We start from the raw sequence: 18,446 nt of genomic DNA, 5'->3' as shown, positions 1-18,446 counted from the left end.
TCAGGATTACAGGCATGTACCATCACAGCCAGTGAGACTTAGCTTGGATTGCATTTCCTTGTTAGATACTGCCACTCTGCAAATAACCTGTCTTAACTTCTTTCTAGGTCTTATCACGAGGGGATCAATGGAAGTGAAGGCAAATGACTTTTACTCACCCTGTCAGCATTTTAATGTCACGGTCGCTCTTCTAGTTGACCCTATGAAGGAATACAACACTACCTGTACCCCTGAATACCACCCTGGAAAATCTACAACTGTAGAAGAAGAGCCAAGCAGGGAAAATTCTCTAAACCATACTTGCGGGATTGTGGGAAACATGAGTAATTGTACTCATGTCTTCTTGCACCTAGCAATGGATGTGAAATGTAAGTTTGAAATGAAATGAGAGGAAAAAGGAGAAGTTGGGTATACACACTTAAAATTAAGAAAGGGCTGTGAAATCCACCAGAAATCAAATGGCTGAAGAATTTCATTGCTGAAATAATACTGCCCCAAAGAGTATTAATCTTTTTACCTGCTTTCTTTCAAAGTGTGTTTTTAAAAAATATTTATTTATTTATTTTATGAACATCAGTGTTTTACATGTCTGTATGTCTGTGTGAGGGTGTTGGATCATCAGGAACTGGAGTTCCAGACAGTTGTGAGTTGCTACGTGGGTGCTCGGAATTGAACCCAAGTCCTCTGGAAGAGCAGCCAGTTCTCTTAGCCACTGAGCCATCTCTCCAGCCTCCTTAGAGTGTGTTTTGATGGGACTCAGTCATAACCTGAGACAGAGGCGGTATGTGTGGGTTGTGATCTGAGGGACACTAGAAAGGTCCTCTGTCCTAGGATAACTACAACACACCTGGTGTCTGTACTTGATGGAAAGCCAACACACCTCAGTACTCAGAGCTGGGAGTTCTTTTAAAAGGCAAATATCCATGCATGATACACTATTAAAGCTGCCTTCGAGCCAGGTTAACACATCCTCTCAGAGCTGACACAGCCTGGGGGAGAGGACTTTTTGGATGTGATGCTGTGCAGATTAGGCTCTTGGAGGGCGACTGGCTGATTCTGAGGGGAAAGACATTTAAATTCTGTTCAAGGCTGATTAGATTCCTTGCATCCTGTTCTGAACCGCATAGTTAATGTTTTCTAGTAAGCAGCGTGTCCCCACCTCACCCATAAAATCTATTATTAGAAAGCATTTTATGACATTCATTTAGTGAGTACCTTCTATATGTCAAGTACCATGACCAGATGGGGGCCCAGAGTCAGACGACCATAAAACCAGAGAAAAGAATCACACAGAAACAAGGGTCTCCCCCCTACACCCCGAGTGGCAGGTGCTACCACAGAACTGTTTGCTAGGCATTTTGGTGCTCCAAAAAAGATGGAAGCCTTCCCTATCGCTTTTGCTTTTCTAAAGTTTAATCATCTTAAAGGCAATTAATATTTTAAAATTCTGTTTTTAGCAAACATAGACATGTATAAGGTGTAATCTCCTCAAATGACACAATCAGCTGGGGACCAAGTGTTCAGTCACAAGCGTCTCTGGGAACCATCCAAGCTGTAACACTGGCAGAAACTGATCTGATCACTCATCTCCCTGGCCATTCATCGGCTTAGCCCAGTCCTCTGTCTCTCTCTGCCTTCCGTTGCTGTCCCATGTCCTTTGCTCCTGCTGCACCTTTGTTAATTTGAGGGCATATTTGGGGGCTGCATGGCCCATGGCCATGATGATTAATCGCACACAGCTCTGATGCTAAGGCTACTTTGTAGCACTCTGGATGTACAATAAGAAAATTGATATTGGCATCACCTGGAAGTGAAATTAAATGCCAGGATTTTGAATTAAATGGATCCCTGGGAGCCACTTGGCCAATTTCCTCATTTAGTAGCTTCATTTAATATATTGGAAAAGTGTACAGGAGACCAAGTGTCCCTGTTACAGTTAAGGCAGCAAGTAGCTTTTCTGTTAAAGGCACATACCACCACTTTGTCTCTTATCTAATGCTCTATCTCATTGTGTTGAATTTTTTATTATATATATATATATATATATATATATATATATATATATTACACCATGGCACATGAGTAGATGTCAAAGAACAACTTGCAGGAGTTGGTTCTGTCCTGACAGAACTCAGACGGTTGTCAAGTGCCTATGTCTGCCACATTTATTGATTTTATAGTTCCTATTTTTTTTAAATTTTTACAGCTGTCACTTGTTCCGTGAAGATCACTTGGTACATTTTAGTGCTATTAGTTTTTATGCTCAGTATCATCCTCATTATCCACAAAATACTTGAAGACCACAGGAGAATGCAGAGGTGGCAGAGTAAGTACTGAGAAATAAACCCATTGTCGTATGTATGGCTTTGCCCAGGGAAACATGTACAAACACCTGTTTGCCCTAGTTCTGTTGGCCACTTACTGTGTACCTACTGTGTAAATGCTGGTTCTGAAAGTATAGGGAAGACAGCAGCACCAACATTCACGGGCCTTTCTCTACATGGTCAGGCAAATGGAGAAGGGCAGGGTGAAGAGGAGGAGTTGTCAGGACGGTGGCTGGGAGGCCTACTGGAAGTCCGGATAGAGAGAGGTGGAAGATGACACTTGCAGAGTTAGAGACCCTGAGGAGAGTGGCCTCTAAGTAACAATCTGAGTGTAAACAATCCTTAGTAAGTATAGGGGGTGTTGGTAGAGTTTGGGTGGGACAGAACTAAAAGGAGTCTTTGAAGAGCAGGGTGGTTAAACAGCTTTAACAATTGCTATGACCTGGCATTCTATCAGAATGGATTGTAAATGTACGTGGGCATATACCAGCTGGCTGCATATCAGACTTGATGGACAGTTCTTCTACAACCAGTTGATCTCTTAAAGACAGTATAAAAAGCATCATCATGATAATAGGCTCTGAAGACATATTGACTCAAGTTAGATACTCATATTGCCATCTATAGCTTTGAGTGAGTTACCATCACTAAGCATGGCTTTCTCCAACTGTCCTATGGGGTACTTGCCTCTGCCCCATGGAAATCACCCAAGGAGTTGAATAGTGTCGGGGCACAGTTAATTCTCCCCTCCCCCATCTCTTTTTTAAAGATGGGTTTCTTTCTGTAATAGCCCTGGCTCTCTTGGAACTCACTTTGTAGACCAGGCTGGCCTCACAGAGATCCACCTGTCTCTGCCTGCTGAGTGCTGGGAATAAAAGGATGTACCCCCCCCCAGCTTTGGTTTTTTTTTTCTCTTCTCTTTTTTTGGATGAAGGATTGTAGTATGGCCAGACAACGTTCACTTTTTAGGCTCTTATGTTCTTTGACAGGCAAGGCTGTTAGTCACCACAGCAACAGAGTAAGTAATGGTCAGCTGCAGACAAGCAAGGGTGCCATTGATTCTTTGGGTTAAGACTTTGTTTCAGGAATTTTTGAGAGTAGTTTCAGGTCAAGTCTTATCTCTGACACCTTAGTAATAAAGGCCTGAAGTGTTATGGTTAATGACATGTCCAAGTTGTGTACTTGTATAATGATTATTTTCCTTAGATGATCAAAGTGTGTGTCCTGGATGGCCTTAACTGTCAACTTTACACAGTCTAGAATAATCCTAGAAGGGAGTCTCAAGGGAGGGGTTGCCCAGGTCAGATTGGCCTTTGGCCGTGTCTGTCAGGTGGTGGGGCTGTCATGGATTCATAATTGATGCAGAAGGACCAAGCCCACCATGGACAGCCCCATCCCTAAGCAGGTGGTTCTGAACTGCATAAGAAGGCCAGTTGAGCTGGGCGTTTTGGTGGTGCACACCTTTAATCTCAGCAGAGGCAGGCCGATCTCCATGAGTTTGAGGCCAGCCTGTTCTACAGAGTGAGTGCCAGGACAGGCTCCAAAGCTACACAGAGAAACCCTGTCTTGAAAAACAAAAACAAACAAACAAACAAACAAACAAAACAAAGAAAGCCAGCTAAGTACAAGCCAGTCTTCAAGCCAGCTAGCAAGCAGCAGCCTTCATGGTTCCTGCTGCACTTCCTGGCTGTGAAGTGAGTTCCCTGGTGGGAGGTGACAGGATGCAGCCTTGATTCCCCTCAATGCTGAATGTGACTGGGAAGTCTTTCCCTTTTTTGTCTTAGCATTTGTCATAGCCAGCAAATGAACCAGAGAAGAATATAAACAGTACCATTGTTTTCTTTTTTTTTTTTTCATGAAAAGGGGGAAAACTCACAAACTCAGGAAAGTTAAAAGTTTTATTCAAATCTACACAATTAATAAAATGCCGGATTAAAGCCTTGGTATCTTTTAGACATTGAAATCTTTGTTAGTTTGGGCAAATGTGTGGTAGCTGAAAATAATTCATATGTCTATATTTCTTGAACTATTTTTCATATATGAATGCAGATTGAGAAAGAGAGAAGGTAGGAAAATGCCTATAAAGACACGGGTCACAATGGGAAGTACATTAAATTCTTTCAAATGTTTAACCAGATGACAAATTCAATGGCTTTCAAAGGTTTTCCTTCAGAGTTTAAGCATATAAAACAATGAAAAAACCCACAATACCCATGCCACTGGATATAATTAATCTGCAATGCTTCCTAAATATTCTGTATATCATATCCATATGATACGTAGATAAAAATGGTATTTTGTAAATACAGGCTGGTGCTTTTCATTAGCAGATGGACATAACATTATTTATGGTAGAGGAGAAACTATTACTTTTAGAAAGAGTCTATGGGGTTTTTTGTTATTGTTATGTGGCTTTTTGTTTGTTCGTTTGTTTTGAGACATAAATTCACTATGTGGCTCTGGCAGGCCTAGAATTCACAGTGTAGACAAAGCTGACCTTGAACTCACTGAGATGTATCTGCTTCTGCCTTCAGGGTGCCAAAGGCGTGTGCCCACATGCCCACATGAAAGACGACTTAATGATGAAAGCCCTTGATGCCGGTTGCCCCGCACCCCCTTGAGCCTGCAAACCCACAGATTATCTCTGTGATAATCCTTCAAACTAGCACAGGGAATGCAACGAGAAATTGAATTTGGAAGGGAGTGGCTCAGGGACCACTTGTAGTTCAGGCTGCCTTCAAACTCAGGATGCTCCTGCCTCAGCCCCACAAGTGCTGCAAATTAGAGGCCTAGACCACCGCAGCTGGCAAAATGTGCTGGTCTGTCATCTAAATCTTTAATTTCTTTTCTTGGAAAAGGTCATAAATACAAATCTACATCCGTTCTCTTAAGAGGAAGTGACTCTGCGGAGCTGAGCGCTTTGAACACGAGGGTTATTCCAGGTGAGTTCTGCGGCATCAGACAGCACCAGACCCGGGATTCCCAAACCACGCCCTCTCAGTAGAGCGCAAACTCCAGATCTGAGTTCATTTTAAGTCCCCTTGAGTTCAGAATAAAGCAACTGTGGGCAAATGAAATCCAGCTTAGTACGTCTCATTATCAGGGGACAGTTATGATCAAAGCCACCTCCGTAAATAATGGAAAGTTTGCCTAATTGGCAAGAAGACGCTCATGTGGGCAGGCAAGGGAGAGAACTCCGTGGGGAATGAGCCTGGGACTTATTTTTAAATGAGACAAGATACCATTATTTCTCAGAATTGCAAGAAGTAATTGTAGAGTGGGCAGAGCTTCTGCTGGAGCCGTCACTTCACGGGTCGTCGTTGTGTAAAGAGAACTTCTAATAGCCTCAATTAAAAAGCCCCCTGTCCTCTGCTGAGCACAGAGGGAATAAGGTGTCCTAATTAGAGCAGCTAAGAGGGCTGTGAGCACAGACGCTTTGGTTCCAACTTCATTTCTTTCTAATTGTGAGGCCTCCTTTAGAATTCCTGCTGTCAAACCACATTAAAAAAGAAAGACGACGACATGGATAGGGGAAAGTCCTTCTCCTTTACCAAAGATAAAGGATTTTTTAAAAACTGAAAACCCAACGTTGGGCAAGCTAGGCAAGCACACTACACCACTGAACTATGCCCCCCCCCTTTAATTTTGAGGCAGGACTGCACTAAATTGCTCAGGCTGGCCTTGAATTTACTGTATAGCTGTGGTAGGGCTCAAACTTGTGACCCTCTCACCTCAGTATTATAGGCCTGTGTCACAAGGCCTGGCTTGCATTTAGTTTTCATTTTAATCTCTTCCAGTCTGTGCAACAGTTCCTGGCTATTCTCCCTTTTTCTCTGTCAGACAAGGTCTTACTATGTAGCCCAGGCTAGCCTCAAGCTTATATAGTTCCCCTGTCTCAGCCCCTGTGTGGTAGGATTATGCTCATATGCCTGGAAAGAAAGAATATTTTCGACTCCTTGAAAAATGATAGAATTGAGCTGTACTACTCATATTCTTTTGTCTCAGGTGGGTGAACAGCTCCTTTGCACTTGGTGAGAAGTTTACACAAAAAGAAGCTTCAGATCTGGTGTGTAAACTCTTTTCAAACATGAGAGGAAGCTGGACAACTCCCTGCCTTCCATTGCAGGGCAGCAGCAGTCACCTATGGACACAGCCAGCATTTCACTGGGGACCATGTGCCCAAGGCTTTTGGTAGCTATCAAAACAGGCAGCCACAAAGATGCTCAGTCTGGGAACAAACTAGTCTGCGTACCCCTAAAGATCTCAGTTTAAACATTTTAGGCTTCCTAGTTGGAATCAGCAAATTATTAGGCTGTGGCTAGAAGTAAGCATTATTTAGAAGATACTCATCATCAGCTGTCTAGGAGTCAAGTTTATGGAAATCTTGTGTGGCTCACAAAAATTTTTTTAAATTAATGATATAAAAAAAAAAAAACCCTGGAGTCGTTTTAAGGAGAAAAATAGTTTTTGTAAAGGAAGAAAATGATGATTCTTCTGTTTGTCTCTCTTGTCTAGTATACCTGCCCGCCCTCACCCCAGGAATGGTTCAACCCAGCTCTGCTGAGTTCTGTGATTGCCTGAGGAAGTCTGGCCATTTCTGTTCCCTAGCCATAATTCCCAGCACAGCAGTCTTGTCTGAGAACAAGTCAATTGTTCCCCTGTCACCTTAGATAATTGCGGGAGTCACAAATTTTAAAGCCTGGCTAGCCACAAGCTGAGCCTCACAAGTTATATTTATGAGCCTGTGGTTTTCCTGCACCCACAAAAAACAGCCTCAGGTCTGCCTTCTCTGTAATGGCTCTCACTAAAAACCCTCTGGCTTTATTACCAGGCATACATAGTAATGTTCAGGGCAGATCCAGGGTGATGACCCTTTTTTTTTAAGGACCAAGAATCCCTTTGAGGTTTAGCATCCTCAAAAGGAAAAGCAGTAGGTCCTTCTTATTTATGTTCTTTAACCTGAGTGCTCCCCCTTCCCATTCTAAGCTGCTCTTTCTGAGAGAGAAGTGGAAAGAAAATCATGTCTCCCCTGAGTGCTGCCTTTAAGGCTGCTCTTTGTCATGACGGATTACAAGCAGCTGTGAGAGGTAAGGGAAAATGTGCCCGTATGAGTCTCTGGAAATACAGTAACATAAAGAAAAAAAAAAAAAAAAAAAAAGGAATTCCAAAAAGTGATGCCTGTGTGCCACAATCAACAGAGCCTGTTGTCAGTGCTAGCCACTCATTACATTGTAACACAAACACACATACACACTGAGATGTGGAGAGGCTCATCCATCCCCAAATCATCCATCCTCTAAAAAAGAAACAAGGAGGACTCAACAGGATCCTATCTGCCCAGAGTCTGACACATATTAGAGCCATGTGGAAGAAGTGTGCCTCTGATAGTTCCCTCTTTGCCTGGAAAACATGATGATGGCTCATGTTGTCTGTCTTGGTATTAATTTCCTTAATATCTTATTTATTCAGTTATTATTTTGGGATGCCATTCAATCACGATAAAATTTTATCAAACAGCACAGCCGTAGGGAAGAAACGGGTATAGGAAAGGGGAGGTAAGCAATAAATGAATCTTGCCAGGTATAATGGCACACACCTTTAATCCCAGCACTTGGGAGGAAGAGACAGGCTGATTCTCTGTGAGTTTGAGGCCATTCTGGTCTACATAATGAGTTCCAGGACGACCAGAGATACATAGTGAGACCCTGTCTTGAAAATACCAGAAATAAATTTAAAAATTAGAAATAAATGGATCTGAAGGATGGGAGAAGTGAGCATGAACACACAGAGCAAGAATGATCAGAAGGAACATAATTCTCTTCATTGAAAACATGGACAGCTAAGGATATCAAAGAACAATGAGAAATGACAACCATTTTAAGAAAGGCATTTTAAAAGAGATTTTATTTGTGTGTGTATACACACACACACACACACACACACACACACACACACACACACACACGATTGCTCACAGAGTCCAGACAAGAGTGTTGAATTGCCAAGAACTAGAGTTATAGGTGGTTGTGGCCTTTGGAAGAGCAGTGAGCACTGCAAACTTCCAGGCTATCCCTCCAGGAAGGCATCTTGAGAAATATTGGTTGCTTTTTGTTGCTGTGAAAAGTAGGATCAGAAACAACTTATAAAAGGAAGAATTTACTTCCGTTTATGGTTCCAGAGGGATGAGAGTCCAACATGAGAGGAAGGCACAGTGGCGAGTGCTGGGCACAGCAATAGAAGCAGGAAGCTGAGAGCTCACATCTTCAAACCCACAGCATAAAGCAGAAAGAACAAACTGGAAATTGTTCAAGTTTTTAAATTCTCAAAGCTGGCCTCTGAGAACAAGTTTCCTCCAACAAGGCCTTACTGCTCAAACATCCCCCAAAGAGTACCATACAAGAGTACCGGATGTCTACATATGTTCTTTGGGAGATATTTTCAATGTATTTGTAAGGGCTACAGCTTTTGCCTAACATGAGAAGGATCCTAGATTCAATCTCAAGCAATACAAAAAACTAACAACATCATCAACCACAAAATCCTCTAGAAACGATGACTTATGGGTTGACTAGAAAGAGAAGCCAAGACTAAGGTCATAGGAAGTGGCCTAGGACATAAAGAATGGGATGTAAGCACTGCAAAGCCACTTTGACTGTAAAAGACTAATGGATTGGGGAATCAGTGAGTTGCCTGTAGAAGCCTTAGGAAAAATAAAGAATCTGATATTAGAAGATAAACAAGAGTTTAGGAGGCCAAGAAGTCAAACAATATAGCCCAAAGTCATAGCCTGGGAATTGGACAGCAAGAAAGTACTTCCTTGTATCTCTACTGTTGGGTGTGCCATTTGGCCAAATGGCAACTTTGTGTCTCTCCCTGGATCACACATCCAAGGACAAGCATCTGGGGGAGGAACTGTCCTTTCTTTGAATTTCTGAGTTCTTTTTAAAAAGTTTTAAAATTTATTTTTATTGTGTGTGTGTGCCTACTTTTCCGTATGGGCACCATGTTCATGCAGTGCCTATGGAGACCAGGAGGGGGTGACAGATTCCCTGAAGCTGGAGTTACAGGTGGTTATGAGCTATCTAATATAAGTGCTGGGAACCTAACTTGGGTGATCTGCAAGAGCATCAAGGGCTCCTAATTCCTGAGGCATCTCTCCAGCCAATGGCTTCTGTGTTCTTCTTCTTTCCTTTTTTAAACAAATTCATTTTTTTAGATTTATTTATTATGTATACAGTGTTCTGTCTGCATGTTCTGTTTTCATGCCTGCTGGCCAGAAGAGGGCACCAGATCTCATTACAGATGGTTGTGAGCCATCATGTAGTTGCTGGGAATTGAACTCAGGACCCCTTGGAAGAGCAGTCAGTGCTCTTAACCTCTGAGCCATCTCTCCAGCCCCGCCTTCTGTGTTCTTGAGAGAACCCGTGAGATGGCCACCTGCTTTCTGGGAGCCATTATGTAATATCTACACCAGGTTTCTGCATCATTTCTTCCACTCATCATTGCTTCCACTCACCCCAGCTGCCTGAAGGGGAGACAGAGTCACATTCCACATCTTGCCTCAAATGGTGAAATTGTCAAAACTCTAAGCTTGTTTCCTTTAATTCTCTAACAAAGTTTAACTGAACACTGACCACCTACCAACCATCCCAGCAAACATTGGTATTCTAGGCACAGTTCCTCCTCCATGGGGCCCCCAACACAGTTAGAGAGAATCTCCTCTGGGCTGCCTTAGGATAAGGCTGCCTTGTCATATCAAGGACTGTGCTGCTGTCTGTGCTGTAATTTCATACAAATCAATTTACTGAATTTCCTATGCGTTTCACTCTTCTTCTAATGAGAAAATGGAATCCTAGAGAGTTTAAATAACTGGTTTACTGGCTAAGCAACTAGTCACACATGAAGCTAAGACAGTGGAATTTTATGGTAAGTAATTGATTGAAGTTACTGGTTTATAGGTAGTGCCTAGCAGAGTCGGGATTTAATCAGGTCTTTCCAAACAGTGTATTCTGTAGCACACTATCCCAACGGGAGTGATGACCTGGGGACCAGGCTGGTTCATTTCAAAACTCTTATTGCTTTATACATTTAACCCTGTCAATGGAGATGAAACATGTTCCCTCTAGAAAGCTGTAGCGGCTTGTGTGACAATGTGAGTCTTCACAAGAGCCATTTCAGCATTGGTTAAAAGCATTTTCTCTCCTGCAGTTCGTGTGGGTGGGCTCTTAGATAGCACAGAGAAAAGAAAATGGACTTTTACTATGAAAGAGGTTGTCAGGGGGAATGGCCCAATTCATAGTACCCCAAATAAAACTAATGGCAATATAAAGTTATAATTCCCAGCATGTTTATGGCCAGGATAATAAAGACTGTGCAGGTCTCAATTTCCTGCAGAAGAGAAGATAAATGGCTGGTGCCAGATGTTTTGCAACTAAGCAAGATAACATGAAAGTTTAAATTTTTACTTGCTTTACCCATAATATTGATGTCTCTTAAAATGCAGGTTGTGTCCATAAAGCAGAGAAGGTTATAGCTATCTGCTGGCTTATAGACTAGATCAAAATGCAAGGGATGGCTTTCTTTGTAGAAAGAAATACGTAAGTGTGAAGAGTCCACAGCTGGAATAGGATGATTTATTATAGGCATTCATCAAATGGCTCTGTATGACAGCCATTCATACCAGCTCTGGAAGAACAGATTGCAGAACATATGCTTTGAACATGTCCTCCATCTTTTGCCAGATGGTCCCTGCCTGGACCCTCTGGTCTCCCTTGCTGCCCACCATGTACATCCCCATTCCAACCCTAACTTTGTCTTATGATCTGGGCTTAACTGACACTTTCCAAGACAAATAAATAATCACAAAAATTAAGTAAGTCAGTTACCAGAACGTTCACAAGAAGGAGGACCTGAATTCAAGAATAGCCAGGACCTATAGAAAAAAGCTGGCTGTGGTGACAGAGACAGGCAGATCCCTGGGGCTCACTGGCCAGGCAGCCTGGCCTTCTTGGGTGAGCCCCAGACTGTTTCAAAACAAAACAACAGCACAAGGTGGACAGGGCCTGAAGAGGACTGACATGTCTGACTGCCACACGCATACACACATGTTCCCTTGTGCACACACATCCACGCACCTGCACACACAAAGCACCCACCCCCACACTCCTTTTATGTACACAAAAAGCAAAATGTAACTGAACAAGTAGTTTGGAGGCAAGCACATAAAAAAATTGATGGCAAGAGTAGGCTTTCCAACCAAGAGAAGCCTTGGATCAGTTCTCCTCTGGGCAGTGGACCTGGTGTCTGACAGGAAACCCACCAGGGACAAAGTGATGCGAAAACACCTTGCAGGTTACACAGAGGGAATACAAAATTACACTGGAAGAATAAAATGAGGTTAGATACCATATGTCCCAGATGTAAAAGACCTTTGAAAGGGGATAGAAATCTTTTTTGGAGAAAAAAAAAACAAAAAACAAAGAAGAGGCATTGCATAGCAGGGCAGCCTGGACATCGATAAGGCAGTGTGATAAGGCCTTTTTTTCTACTGTGGAAATTCATTCTTTTTGTGAGACTCAGTCAGGTTGAAATTCGCCCTGGGGTTCTTTTAAAAATTTTAAAGCCCTTTAGAGGTTCCTGAAAAACATCAAGTGTTTGGGTGAGAGAATTGACAAATTTCTGAAAAGATATTTATGACATCTTAAAATATTTCTGACAGTTTGTGCCTTAACTTAACTGTGTGGTGCCTTAACTAGCATTGGTGAATTAATAGTATTTGAAAGAAACCCTATTTTCCAGTGTAGTATGAGAGGAAAAATCTCACCTGTCTTAGCTATTTTGAAGAAGGTATTAAAATGACACACCATCTATCTGACTTTGGATGTTTTTTTAAGGTCGATTTTTAGAAGTTTTGCTATTAGCATATGAGTTGCATGACTTTGGATACTAGGGGAAACCAAAGATAATGCACCACTAGAGAATATTCCAGACCAGCCATCATTTTGACAGTAATAGCTTTCCATACTACAGTATGGTTATACCACACTATAAAACATCCACACACTAAATTCATAAGCAGACGACGAGCAGCTGGCTCTTCAGCCAGAAGGACTTTATTAATTCTCCATGATAATTATTTCACTTTATGAATAGGCTCCTTTGATATGACCTTTAAGAAGAACAGTTTCCAAATCTCAAATTACAGAAGGCCCAAGACATCTTGTCAAGGGTTGTCTAAGCAATTATTTGCACAGCAAATTTATTCCAAAAGGCTTCATAGGAAGTCTAGGACATTCCAGCTCCCAGGCTTCTAGGAATGGAGAGTCAAATCCAATAGATCAGGGACAGAACCCAAGAATCTGCATTTTTCTTTTAAATGATTTTATTTTTGTTTTTATGTGCACTGGTTTTTTGCTTACATGTATGCATATGTGAGGGCATAGGGTCCCCAGAACTGAAATAACAGACAGCTGTGGGCTGCCATGTGGGTGCTTGGAATTTAATCATTGCCTCTGGTGACATTTAGGCAGAGACTCTGTTTGTCACTATATTAGTTTCTGCTGTGTAACCAATTACTGCAAACTTAACAGCTTAACAGGATGTATATGTGTTATCTCTGCTTCTGCGTGCTGAGAGCTGAGCATTCCTTAGCTGAGCATGGCTCAGTTCAGAGACTCCCAGAACTGAAATCAAGAGGTCAGCCACGCTGAAGGCTCATTCAGAGACCCTGCTTCCAAGGTCACACCTGGCAGAATTCACCTCCTTGCTTCAGTGTACTGAGGACCTTGGCTTCTTACTGGCTGTGTACCAAAGCCAGTCACAGCACCTCCCTGTCACCTACAGTCCCACATGACTGTTTGCTTCTTTAATCCAGCTAGAATGTCTCTGATCTTGGGATTTTGATCTGAGAAGACCTGGTCTCTCTTTGGAGAGCTTTATTATGAAATCAGGATCAGACACTCTCAAGAAAATCTCCCTTTTTGTCAGCTAAAAACCAAACAGTCTGGGATGCTGATTACATCTGTAAAACACTTCATCTTCCTCCAGTAATAAAAGCTAATCATTGTTACGATATATCTTTCCATCAAAAGCCGCTGAGCCCCACCGCCACGTGTGAGCTTTATGCTAGACGCCTGCCCAAGTTAGGCCCAAATAAATACACAGAAACTTGTATTAGGTTCAAAGTTGCTTGGCCAATGACTAGGATTCCTCATCTGTTAGCTCAGTCTTAATTATCATAAATCTATATATTTTATAAGACTTATCTTATCGGACGCCTTATTGGCGTCCCTCCTTGCTGGTGGTCACATCCTGCCGCTGGAGAAGGAAGGGGAAAAGAGGGCCCTTCCTGTTTCTCCTTTGCTTAAATATGAGTCTCCTTGCTATGTCACTTCCTGCCTGGATCAGCACTTCTCTACTACATTTCCCAGAATCCTCTTTGACGCCTATTTCTGTCTAACTTGCTGTCTCATTGGCCAAACAGTATTTTATTTAACAATCAATAAGATAAACATCCACAGTAGTACATTCCCCATCAAATCATGGTTTTGAGGAACTTTGGTGTGAGGCTGGACTGACAGAAGTGGTACCCTAGATGTGGTTGGTTGATGGGGGAATTCCTTCTGTGTGTATGTTTGTCTTATTGGTTGATAAAGCACTGTTGGCCAATAGGGAAGCAAGATACGTGTGGCTAGGAGTAGAGGAGGATTCTGGGAAATGTAGTAAAGAGGAGAGGTCGCCATGTGATCCTAGGAAGAGAAGACGTGTAAGGTCAGCGTCCTCGGTAAGATAAATCCTTATAAAAATATAGATTAGTAGTTATGGTTGATAATTAAAACTGAGCTAGCAAATAAGAAATCCTAGTCATTGGCCAGCAGTATTGTAACTAATATAAGACTCTGTATGTTATTTGGGAGCCCTAACGTGGTGGCAGAACTCAGGCAGCTGGCGGAAAGAGTTATAGTTACAGTTGGTATTTACTGTCCATGAAATAAAATCAAAAGATGCTCAGGGCTCAAGGGCAAGGGTTCTGTGAGGAGACACAGGGAGATGGCAGTTCTGGGCCCAGGTAGTGACTGTTTCAAGTCTCATCTGACTCTTGGTTGGGGAAGTTTTTTGTCATTTTACACTTTAGAAGACTAAATGTGGGATAAATGCTATTTTTTTTATTTAGAGAATACTTTATTAGTTTTTGTAATCAAACCCACGTAGATAAGACCTTACATATTTAATACACTGTGTTACCCCTGTACAAATGGAAAAAAATTAAGTTCAACATTTCTAGACCAATATGGCTGTTAATTTCTGTACAATGCCAACTCAACACGGTAAACTGGGATACTTTTTTCCAAAGTTGACAGCACAGCTAAAGTTTCCAAAAATTCAAATTATATATCTATATATAACTAATAATAGCAGTATGTTATGCATCAATAGCAGCAACAGCTTTTCCAGGTTCCGCAGTCATTTGAACAAAATTGTAGAGATATCAAGCACACTCCATTTAAAAAACAGCAACAACAACAAAAAAGTAAAAAGCAAAATCCCAGAAAACAGCACAGTTCTGTTACTCTTGTGGTACCTGGCACCATTTTTTTTAATTAGCTTCTCAATCTTCATCTGGAATGAAACCATTCTGAGCAACATCATTAAAAACAGCTCTGATAAAGCAGGTCACTACTATGTATCAAAAAGCAGGTCCACATATGAGTGAGTATATATCATGTTTGTCTTTTTGTGATTGGGTTACCTCTCTCTTCGAGTTTCTTCGAGTTCCATCCATTTTCCTGCAAATTTCAAGACTGAGTAGTACTCCATTGTGTAAATGTACCACATTTTCTCTATCCATTCTTTGGTTGAGGGGCATCTAGGCTGCATCCAGTTTCTGGCTACTACAAATAATGCTGCTATGAACATGGTTGAACAGATGTCCTTGTTGTATGAGATAAATGCTAATTTTAATGGCGATTTTGCACTGCTTCAGATTGTATTATCAGGAAACATGGTGAGAAGCTGGAGGAAGAAATGGAGGCACACACACACAGAGTTGATTGAAGTGTGTTAAAGTGTTAGAATCATCCAAAGGAAATGGAATGAATGATAGAAACTGTCCAAATCCTTTTTAAATGGAGGGCAAGATTCTCTTCCAACACATCTATATTACAGCTTATTTTTGTCTTGCTATTGACTGACACAGCTCTCTGTCTTGAACTGTAGAATCCACTCGAGGGCTGCCGTCAGTGCAGGTCGTGGAGGTGCTTCCCCCAATACCAGAACTTGAAGTCACTTCTGCAGTGCACCAGCAAGATCAATACACACGGTGAGTGATACTCAACCTTATTGACAATTTGACTTGTGCGTTATAAACATGAATGGCTTCAGGGAACTCTGCTTGACCCTCATCAGCATTGCTATCTTGGTGGTGGACACAGAAGTAATAAACTTGAGAAGCCAGCCCACTGGAATTAGGTGACACAAGCTAAAGTGCCCATTTTCTCCAAGATTTAGGAAGGATCAGAAAACTAATCTCTCAGTCTATTAGACTAATCTCTCAGTCTGTTCAACTGTCCCTGAAATGTCAGCCCATCCCTTAGCATCACTTGTCTTGGAGTCGAGCCGTAAATAAGTCAGAGCATGAGAAAAGGGAGCATGAGATTTGTTCAGTTGAACCCATCCACCTAGTCATTGAAATATAACTTTAAATTTAGCATCTGATACTCTAGATGAATGTGCCTTAATTTAATATATTCCAATTTAAAACTGTGCTCAGAAGTGTGGTCGAGATGATTTTCATTCATTCATCAAATATGTATTAAATGGCTACAATGGCATATAGTCATGTACAGTACAGTGTGTAAAGATGGTAACAGAAAGTGTGTCTCTGGGCACCTCCCTTTGTGCTTCATTGTGACTGCCCATGTCACTAAGACTTCATAGTACTTGAGAGGTCATTGGTCCAGGCTCTATTAAGACAAGATGTGGAGAAAGAGACAACAACAACAAAACAAGCCCTGGCCTTCCTTTTCTCAGATGTGCTAATCTTCTCCATTGGCCAAGGCCAACCAGGAAGAGACAGACTAAGACAAGCCAAGGTGGCCTCTGGCAAGGCACCAAGCAGGTGGAAGGAAGTGGAGAGCAGATTTGGATAGGTAATTAAAGATCCTGCCCAAAGGGCCAATATGCAAAGTGGCAAAGTGGAAACCTAGTGATATAGATCCGTTTGTGTTCAAGAAGAAATTCTGGCAGAACTTAGTGTGGTCAGGGTCTGCTGTTGGCTAGAAATTCCTAGGTCTGATTAATGAGTGTGCCAAGAAAAATCTTCCTGAGCCCTATGTCTGATTCAAGCTCACAGTTAAACATGCTCCACTTTGGTTATTTGCGTCAAATATGAACTTTGTGTCAAGAACTCTACTCCTTGGCAATTAGTGGGGGAAATCAGAGTAGAGAAACTGCAATCCCAGTGACAAGTGTAAAGTAACATGGGGTCTAGAAGAGCTGATCGTAGAGCTGACAGAGGACAAGATGCCTAACTTTTGCTAGATCCTAAATAAAGATATGGAGTGGAAGAATCATTCCACTGCTGTCCTACCATTGCCATGTATTGTCTTAACAGAGAGAGATCTGCAGCAACTTTTGTTTCCATTGAGATGTCAAAAGTCCTGTGGTGGCAGAGGCAAGAGGAATGCCTAGGTTTCCTCTGTCCTGTGCTTGCAAGTTTCTCATCACTCTGATGCTCTCTTTGCAGGGATGCACTACTAGGAGCATCATTGTATAACACAGTAGTGGATAGAGCCCCTAGTTAGTGACAGAAGAAAGGTATTTTGTTATATAGGATATAGTGTTTGAAATGAATGACTTAAAATTGCTTTCTACCAATCCTAATTTTAGACAATACTTAAGAAACTATTTAGGTGAATAATATTTGTTATGCATTTGAAAAAAATAAAAACCTCCTTTCAGGCTATCCTTGGACAATCTGGACCAAAGACTTTGAAGAGTTTGGGCCCAGTTGAGGAAGTACTGATAGGTGAATGGCAGTGATGAGACCCTGGCTGATGGGAGTCAACTGGAGAGTGTATATCTGACCCACGAGATCAAGGGGACAAGAGTGTGTCAAGAGCTGTTGTGAGTCAAGGAAGACAAGCTGATGGAGTCCATGGGAGAATAAGAGAGTGGGTACCTCTTCCACCCATCAATATCCTGCTCAGCATGGACGTGGGCTTCATCTTGAGGAACCAAGAGTGACCAAGGATGAAAATCCACATACTGGGTCATGTTGCAGGTGCAGGATGGTTTTTCCTACACAGATGAACAGTTTCTAGTTGGCAAATTGTTTAAAAGGGCCTGTGTATTTGTTCAACATTTATTTGCATTTATAAATCTTGTCTCCTTTTAGCATAAGACTTTTTAAAAAAATCAAGGATACTGTAATAAAAAGGACTCAAATGAAATGCCTTGAGTATTTAAATTTGATAGCAAATGTTTCCTCTGTTTATTTTGGCTCATATTTGTTATAGCCACCATGGATATCATGAATAAGCATAGGTATCAGTTTCAATAAGAAGTATGCATAGACAAGAATTCAGTTCTTCATATTGAAAAATAAACCAGTATCTCCCAGAGTTAAGAGGGAATGTGTTCTTCCGATATGATTGTGTGACTAAAGTTGTGTATCTAACCAGCAGAAGCCACCCTGAGCTCCCTTGACCCATCTCCTACAAGGCAGGTCAAACAAATCCCTTCCTGACTGTCCTCAGAAACAGAGTCTAAGACCCCATGGGAGAGGTGGTTCTCTCATTCCCAAGCATAAACAAGCAGCATCCTTATCCACATAGATTCAGGATAGTTGAAGAAATGGAGCAAACAGACCTTGCTAAGTTCCATCTCCATTAATCATCATTATAGCACAAAATTTTTGCCCTACCATGTTCTCTATCACTCTCTTTTCTTCACCAAACACACTTTAAAAGACACTCATGTCTTGGGCTGGGGAGAAGGCTCAGTGGGCAAAGTGTTTGCTGTGTAAACACTTTCTGATCCTCAGCGCTCACAAAAAAGATGCTTACAGATCTGTAACCCCAACACTGGGTGGTGGAGACAAATGGATCCTGGGGAGGTTGTTGT

The 18,446-nt window shown here is 41.8% G+C and overlaps 1 protein-coding gene across 1 annotated transcript in view; it reads left to right on the top strand.

Moving 5' to 3' along the window:
* Tmem156 (transmembrane protein 156) overlaps nt 1-17,944 on the top strand; it is a 60,480-nt gene extending 42,536 nt beyond the window's left edge. The window contains exons 4-8 of the mRNA XM_035453037.1: nt 108-368; nt 2,207-2,326; nt 5,183-5,266; nt 15,540-15,642; nt 17,283-17,944. Coding sequence (XP_035308928.1) covers nt 108-368; nt 2,207-2,326; nt 5,183-5,266; nt 15,540-15,642; nt 17,283-17,316 — 602 coding nt within the window. The 3' untranslated portion in view covers nt 17,317-17,944. The remainder of the gene's footprint in view (nt 1-107; nt 369-2,206; nt 2,327-5,182; nt 5,267-15,539; nt 15,643-17,282) is intronic.
* The last annotated feature ends 502 nt before the right edge of the window (nt 17,945-18,446 follow it).

This window comes from Cricetulus griseus (assembly GCF_003668045.3).
Source record: "Cricetulus griseus strain 17A/GY chromosome 1 unlocalized genomic scaffold, alternate assembly CriGri-PICRH-1.0 chr1_1, whole genome shotgun sequence".
Classification (NCBI taxonomy): domain Eukaryota; kingdom Metazoa; phylum Chordata; class Mammalia; order Rodentia; family Cricetidae; genus Cricetulus; species Cricetulus griseus.
Note: the sequence above shows the minus strand (reverse complement) of the source record. Positions and strands in the feature narration are given on the sequence as shown.